The sequence below is a fragment of the Telopea speciosissima genome, chromosome 11 (assembly GCF_018873765.1).
Source record: "Telopea speciosissima isolate NSW1024214 ecotype Mountain lineage chromosome 11, Tspe_v1, whole genome shotgun sequence".
NCBI classification, from domain to species: domain Eukaryota; kingdom Viridiplantae; phylum Streptophyta; class Magnoliopsida; order Proteales; family Proteaceae; genus Telopea; species Telopea speciosissima.
Genome location: NC_057926.1, coordinates 49,131,183 through 49,139,318, shown reverse-complemented (window position 1 = coordinate 49,139,318; position 8,136 = coordinate 49,131,183). Strand labels below are relative to the sequence as shown.

At 41.0% G+C, this 8,136-nt stretch overlaps 1 protein-coding gene across 1 annotated transcript in view; it reads right to left on the bottom strand.

The window, feature by feature from the left end:
• The window catches only part of LOC122644663 (probable phosphoinositide phosphatase SAC9), a 91,112-nt gene continuing 82,976 nt past the window's right edge, over positions 1 to 8,136 (bottom strand). Inside the window, exon 14 of the mRNA XM_043838052.1 lies at positions 1 to 407. Coding sequence (XP_043693987.1) covers positions 123 to 407 — 285 coding nt within the window. The 3' untranslated portion in view covers positions 1 to 122. The remainder of the gene's footprint in view (positions 408 to 8,136) is intronic.

The following is an 8,136-nucleotide window of genomic DNA, read 5'->3' as shown; positions in this document are numbered from 1 at the left end:
ATAAATGAATTAATAATACAAAAAAATGATAAAGTTACACATACAAATTATATTTAATGACAATAACAAGCACTACAAAAAGACATTTAAGCTCTGCACCCCTACGCATAAATAAACAATATTCAAATGGCTGAAAGGCTTGCCCATTTTCCAAGTTCATAAGGATCAGCATAATAATACAATTTAATTTTATTTGACAAAGACAACCCTGATGCCAATGGTAGAGCTCTGAGATCAGAATCATCTTGTTCAGCTGGATCATCAGAAAAGGCTGCCACATCTCCAAGAAGTTTGAAAGTGATCCGGCGGGACTGTATCTGTCTTGGGAAATCGAAGTACATAGCTGTTCCAGCTCGAACCTCAGGCAGACGGTATTCTCCAACAGTAACCAACTTGTTGTCATGCTCCTGTAAAATAATGTCTCAGAATTTCATCCTTCGCTCATCAAAATTGGAAGTCATGCAGATGGTTTCGTTAACTGTCAATTACAGCAGCTTTTAAACAGTTCTATTAATAGAACTCCTAAAATAATTCAATTTATGAAGTAAGAAGCAAACATTGGACTACCTGGTCAAAGGGCCATGGCAAACTAACTAGGGCTGCGTTTGATTCACTGTAAAATATTTTGTGGGAATTGTTGAAAATTAATGCAACATTATATACGAATTAGAAATGGAAAAATATTTTATTAAAAAGCAATACAAAATAGTTGGGAAAAAAATCCATTTCAAAATTCAGGACGTTGTTTTCCCAAAATAGTAATGGCATCTTGATCATTGGTACTCTTGGTATCCATGGAGAACTCCACCCCCATTAAACAACTGGATTCTTCCCCTCCCTCAATCATGTTCAAATGTGCTTCTTGGTCGTATCCAACCAAAAAAGGCCAAATAGCAGGAAAATATAAAATAATTTATAAAAAAGAATTATCTTTCAAGAAAACATTTTAGAGATAAACAAATGCAGCCTTAGTTAAACCTGCATTGGTGAATTCAAGGTAAAACCTCAAATGGCAAAATGACCCAAGAAACACCTCTCCTATTTGCATACAAATTCAAAAGACTCAAGCCCCTAACCTGCACTGCCACATTGGGCCTGGTATTGCAGATCCATGTTCAGACCAATGGAATCAAATCCAGCTGGAATACTTAGCAATGGCAGGTGTCTCTACAAGTTAGTTATCCGTCTTTACCAAACTCGAGAGTGGAACGTAATGAAGTTCAACTCATTTATTTGAGCCACTTTCAGTGGCATGAATTGTCTAATTCCAAATATTCTGAGACTCGAGGATGAGGGAACCAACTAAAATTGAAAGTCACAGACTCTCAATGGTTTACCATTATCCCCGCCTACTACTACATCCAACAATAACAATGTCAAACGGAGTTGGATTAGGGCTCTCAAGAGCCAGCCACATCATCAACTTTTTGATGCAGCCAGCCAACCGAGATTCTAGATTAGCAATCAAAGACAGATCGGCTAGCTCCACAGGCCCGGAAATGAATTATTTTCCTGATAAACTAGGGTTTAAAAAGCTTTATGGTTTATTGATTTGAGTTTGCGATAGGGAAAGAAAAGAGAATAAAGAAGAGAAGAAAGAGAAGGGAGGGCGGTTTTGGGACTGTGAACAGAAACCATGAACAATAACTTGAAAGGAAAAGACGAGAGAAGAGGGGATTGAAAAGGGAGACAAAACTGACCACCTAAGCAATTGCCAAATCAAAACAAATGTAATTCATTCTATTCCAGGGCATAGTTGTCAAGGCGACCCAAGGCCGAGGAGGGCCACCTAGGCAACAGGGCACCCGCCTAGGCGTGCAAGATGTGTAGAATTAGGGAATTGAAACCCTCTTAACAGTTCCGTGACAATTTTCGTCATCATGGGATAAAGGCCAAGGCAACGGAAATTCTGTCATTAGAGGAACACCAAGGACAGTATGGTAATATAGGACCTGATGCAGGTCTATCAAAGAAGAAATAGCGATGGAATTCTGTTAAAACTTAAGAGAGTCAAAAGTAGTTCTTAAAAATATCATCAAAAGATATAGTTCTAAAAAAATGGTTTAATCTCATTCTCACACGATACCAAACACAACCTAGACCATGCACCTAAGAGTAAATAAATTTGAAAACTCAGAAATCAGCAATGTTAAACAACCCCTAAACAGGGACTCTGTAAAACTTCAAAAGCACAACCAATAGAAACTGATTAGGGTTGGGATTTCTGCTGTGGGACCAGTGTACCTCACCTGTCCAAGATATAATTTACAATTGAGTTTGTCTGAGAAGCAAATATGTGCAGTAGGTCTGCTGTGAAGTTTGAAGCGGAACAGAGAAGAGCTTACAACACAATGAAACCAGACTGAAGGTGGGAGTTTAATAACAGAAATTAATGGAAACTGATGTCAGAAATCTATGCATTCAGTTTGAGAACAAACTGATTGGTAAATAGGGAATTATGGAGAGAATTCGCAGGCTGGAAATAATCCAGAAAACAGGGCATTGCCGGATATAAAGAGAAGGGAGTCAATCTGACCTTCCTGTACAGAGATGAGCCAGAAAAGGATGAACAATAGTAAATAAGAGCAACTACAACAAGATCTTCGATCTACTAGTCTGTGATGGAGGCTGTTAAGTAATGTAGTTACATGGGTTGACTTTATGGGTTTAGATGTATGTGTCGTATCTATATGTTAGAGGTACTATTGTCATAGTTTTTACTTTTAAGTTGGTTCTGGGCGTGGACCAAGTTTTAACATTAAAATTGCTCTTTGATTAATATAAATAGACTGCTCCACCCCACGGTTTGAGTATTCTGCCCATTACTCAAAGTGAGGGCTGTGTTCTCCTCTTCAAATTCTCTTTTCTTCATGCAAAGCTAGGTTAATGAAGTCCTAGTCTACAGTAGGATCATGGAACTGATAACAGTAGGCTTAACAGATGATTCCAGCAGCAACAAGGAGCCTTCAATCGGATCTCAGATGTGAAGAAATTCACAGAACAGTAAATAGAAACTAAGAAAAAAACAGAGAAGGGGACAGATGGTTTGAGTCTCTCACTCGCACCTAGGCATCTCACTTCACATAGGATTCTCTCCCACACTGTTTCACACAAATTGGTAAAAATTAATATTCAAGCTTTCATTAAAACGTGGGGGAGGCCTCAAAAGGTCCATTACTCCATTACATATAAAGTGGCTGTAGCCAGCAGTAAAAAAGGAAAGACAATAATAGAAAGTCTTGAAAAGCAAGTAACTAAGATCCCAGGTATTAAATAAAACAGGAAAGTATCTAATAGCAATATTGCAACAATAAAAGATCCTAACCAACTACGATAAAAGAAAAATCTACTTTCTAAAACTGGAAATAGAAACTAGATAATGACAACAATAAAATCTGATCCTCCTCCACTGGATATCTCCAATTGGGGCCCACAAGATCTTCTTCAAATTATTCCCATGCAAGACAACAACTGTTTCTGAAATAACTCCCATGCAAGTTGTCCATATGGGCCCAGACCACTGTTCACATGAACAGTACCACTTGAGCAGTGTCACGCAAACAGTAACTCAGGGTACTGTTCACGTAAACAGTAACTGACTTGAATTGCATCATGCTTCAATCTACATCACTTTTCTTCTTTCTTTCTTTCTTATGACCAGGTACTGATTCAGGTTGTTATTGTCACATGGTATCAAAGCATTGATTTCAGTACTCGGGATTCCTTCTTGATTCCTGTTCTGAGTGTGGTTAGGGTTTTTCCCTACCTTCTGGTGTACAACGGCCTATGTTGTTTTCTGTCTGTTAGACCCCTAGTTTCTTGCACATGCACAACAAGGGTTCCATCGTTATTGTTACTAAAGTTATTGAAGGAGGAAGCTCTTTATTTGAAGTGCCCTAATCTCATGCTAGGGTTTGTTGTTTTGATCTATGTGCATAGAGTTTTTCTCTCCATGCACATAGGGTTTTGACTCTGTATGGGTTTTGATTGATGATGCTGATTATTCCTCTCCGTTGGTAAGTCACAAACATCATTGCGAATACTTATTATGGACCCTCATGTCAAACTTGGGGCGTCTGATGACAAGGAATTTGCAAACACGCATCGATATCAGAGGTTAGTCAGTAAACTTATATATCTTTTTTTTGGGTGAATAAAAGAATTTAATTACCAAAGGGAGCGAAAAAATTACAAGAGCCCACGAGGGGAAACAACAAACAAGAAACACCAAAACAAGACTCGGCTAAGGGGTGGTTGGGCCAACAAAAGAAACAGAAGAGAGATCCCAGGAGACAACAATGAGCCTGTTCCCTGGGGTGTCAGTACATGAAGAGGAGGTGGCTGACGACAACTTCGCTTTAATTTCAAAAGAAATGGAGTCCCAAATTTGCTGATAAGACCGAGAATTGGAGGTCCATTTCCTGATATTACGGTCCATCCAAATATGATTGAGAGTTGCAAAAAAGCCATCTTGCCGACTGTATCGCAAATGGAGGGGCCAGCAAAAGTCATATCAATCCAAATCCACACTCTAGAGAAAGGAAGGATTCTTGTAGGAGCAGGCCAGCATTTGGACAAAATGCCTTTCCAAATGGCAACAGATGTAGGACAGCCAAAGAAAAGATGATCAGAGTCTTCCACATTGTTCCAGTAGAGGCAGCACATGAAAGAGACTGAGACCATGCGGTTGCGAAGGAAAGCCTGAGTTGGGAGACAGTTGGTAAAGACCCTCCAGGCTGTGAAGCAGTGACAGGGGATATGATGCTTGAACCAAAGAAGTTTCCTCCAAGTAACCAACGGCCCTTTCTGACGAATGAAGTCCCAGGCTGCTTTAGAATAGAAGGATCTTGAATTGCTAGACTACCAAGAAACACAATCACCTCTTCCAGCAGGTCTTCTGGAGATGGTATGGAGATCATTCCAAATAATATTAAGCACAGGGACATTTGAAAGGGGGAGGGGGGGAGCCCAGCCAGCCTGATCCAAGATGTCAGCCACCAAAAAGAGCCTATGGAGGCCGGAAGCATAAATGATTCTGGGGGTGACAGAGTGGAGGAGGATCCCCCTTGGGTGCCAGTGATCCAGCCAAAGGAAAGAAGAGAGACTGTCACCAATCTGATCGCGAATGGCCTGTAGTACCAAGTGGCGGGAGGAAGGATCTTGCGCCAAGTCCAAGAAGAATTAGGCGAGGCTGGGATAGTCCAAATAGAATCTTGGCGGAGGAGACCCACATAAATCCAATAAACCCAAATGCTTTTCTTTTTTGTAACAATCTTCCAGATAAGCTTGATGATGCTAGCAGAGTTCACTTCCTTGATTCTTCTAATACCCAAACCACCCTCCTTCTTAGGGAGACAGACAACAGCCCAACTAAGAGGATGAAGAAATCTTGAAGATTCAGTACCCTTCTAAAGAAAGGAAGACAAGAGGGATTCCAAGGATTTGATGGTGGTATGAGGGAGACCATAAATGCCAGACCAATAAATCTACGATGACTCCAAAACTGATTTGATGAGCACCAGCTTGCCTATATAAGAGAGGAGTTTGCCTTTCCACAATTGGAGCCTTTTCTGAATAAGATCCAACATCAGGGTCAATGGTGAGCTGAGAGTCTTGCAGAAATCAAAGGAAGCTCCAAGTATTTGACTGGAAGCTGCCCCTCTTGGAAACCTGATTTCTCTAAGAATGCAACTTTGTCTAGCTCAGAGACCCTAGCGAAGAATAAGAGAGACATAGATGGGCTGATAAGAAGACCAGAAAGCTCATGGAAGTGCTGCAAACAGAGCAAAGTGGACTCGAGCGAGGCAATGGAAGCCTTAAAAAATATCATCAGATCATTTGCAAAGGCCAAGTGTTAGCTTGAGGGCCTTACACTTGGGCATAAGGGAAATGAGCTGCCGATCCGTGCTGATATGGATTTTCCTAGAGAGGACTTCCAGAGCCAAGGTGAAGAGATACGGGGAAAGAGGGCATCCTTGACGAATTCCCACTGAAGCACCAAAATAGCCCGCCAGGCTGCCATTAACCAAAACTGAGAACTTTGGAGAAGAGATGCAGGAGTGAATCCAGTTGACAAAAACCAAAGGAAACCCCATCTTGGTCAACACTTGAACATTAAAGTCCCATCTAAGGGAGTCAAAAGCCTTGTGGATATCGATCTTCAGAAGAACAGTAGGGGAGTGATTTTTCCTGTCAAATCCTCTAACAATTGCATTGTAGAGAAGAATATTGTTAGAGATGTTCCTACCAGAGATGAAGGCCGATTGGTTGTTGCTGACTAGGAGATCCACTATACTTTTAAGCCTTCAAGCAAGGATTTTGGCAATGAACTTGTAGAGTAGGTTGCAAAGAGCAATGGCCTGAAGTCGGATAAGGCAGAAGCACCTTATTTCTTGGGAATGAGGCACAAAAAGGTGTGATTGGTCCCCTTGATCTGGCTAGGGTTGAAGAAGCTCTAAATAGCCAAAATAAGATCCTTCTTTATGATATCCCAAGCTGCAAGAAGGAAACCCATACTAAAACCATCCGGACCAAGAGCACTGATGTAGTCCTAGGTAGGAGAAGTCCCACTAGGAGCCAGGGGAATAGGGTTACCTAACAAGGCTGGTCGATTGGGACAGATTAGGCTAATTAGGGCAGAAATTAGGGTTAGGGTTAAATAATGGTAATGGGGTTTATAGGGTTTTAATATGCAGGTTAATTTACAAAAAAAAAAAATATGCAGGTTTAAGAGGCCTTAATGGCATAAGGATATTAGGGTTTGGAAGGGTCTTAAAATTCTGCAGTTGGGCAGAATCGAGTTGCAGGGTTTTTGGTTTAATGGAGTGGGGGAATGGAGGGGTTATAGGGGAGACTAAGGGCTAGGGTTAAGGTAGAGTGTGGGGAGTGATGTGGGGAATGTAGGCTGGAAGTATGGTTTGAAAGTGAAGGCTAAAATCTGGAGTTATGGGGGAATCCTAGTGGAGGTAGGAGTGTAGGTTTAATGGAGAATTAGGGTTTGATGGATGGATGGGACTGTAGATTAGGCCTAAGTAGAACAAGGTTTAAAATAAAAACAGATTCAAACTCACTCTATTGCAGGAACAATGGCAGCAGCTTGATGACTTGAGAGGACCTCCTGATCTTCACAATGCAAGGAGTCGCAGGAGTCCACTCACCCTTCACCACCTTGAGATCCACAAGGATGTAAACACTCACAAAGGAGCAGAGGCAGCAGCACGATGGCAGCAACAAAGCTTGAAAAGCAGGAAAATTTTATGCAGGAAATAGTGGGGAAGCCTGCCCACGATTGTCTTATTTATAGCTTTGAAAAAGGGCCAAAGGCCTTACAGATATTCAGATCTGGATTAGGAATCCCAGATCTGATTCCTAGCTACAAAACAACTCCACCCTCTTAAAATCGTGGAGGGGGGAGACTACAACAAAGTTTAAACAAAAAATATAAAAGATGCTCTAAGAGCCAATAGAAATAAAACAAAAGCAGCCAATAGGAAAGAGTCACTTAAATTGGACCATTGGTTGGACCGGTTCAATTTAAGAGCTAAAAAAAAACTAAGTATAGAAAAAAAAAAGAGAGGCTCCAACACAAAACAGCCAAGTCAAGGCTTCTTCTTCTTTCTAATGCTTGGACCTGCATCAAGCACCTTCACCTTGAGAGAGTAAATAGCAGCCACTATCTCTTCCTCCTTAGGAATGGAGCGCACAAGGAGTCTAGAGATTCACTGGGAAGAAACTTGTTGATCAAATTGCTGGGAATAGGGCCTTGAACCTCATGGAGACCACTAAAAATATCCTTGAAATGATTAACTGGCAAATCTTTAATATCCTTGATTGTAGTGACAGGAAGACCATCTGGAGTAGTAAGCTGAAGAATGGAGTTCGCATTTACTCTGGCTTTCATGGAGCGATGAAAGTAAGTAGTATTTGAATCACCCAATTCCAACCACTTAATTCTGGATTTCTGCTTGAGAAAGCTTTCTTCACTAGATAACAAGGATGAGAGCTCAAGAGAAAGCTCCTTTTCTTCATCAGCTAAAGGCCCATTGAGGTTATCTGATTGCAACCGAAGCTGGATAGAGGCTAACTAGTCTTTACAGTCCAATACTTGCTGAGAGATGTTGCCAAAAATGTTAAAAT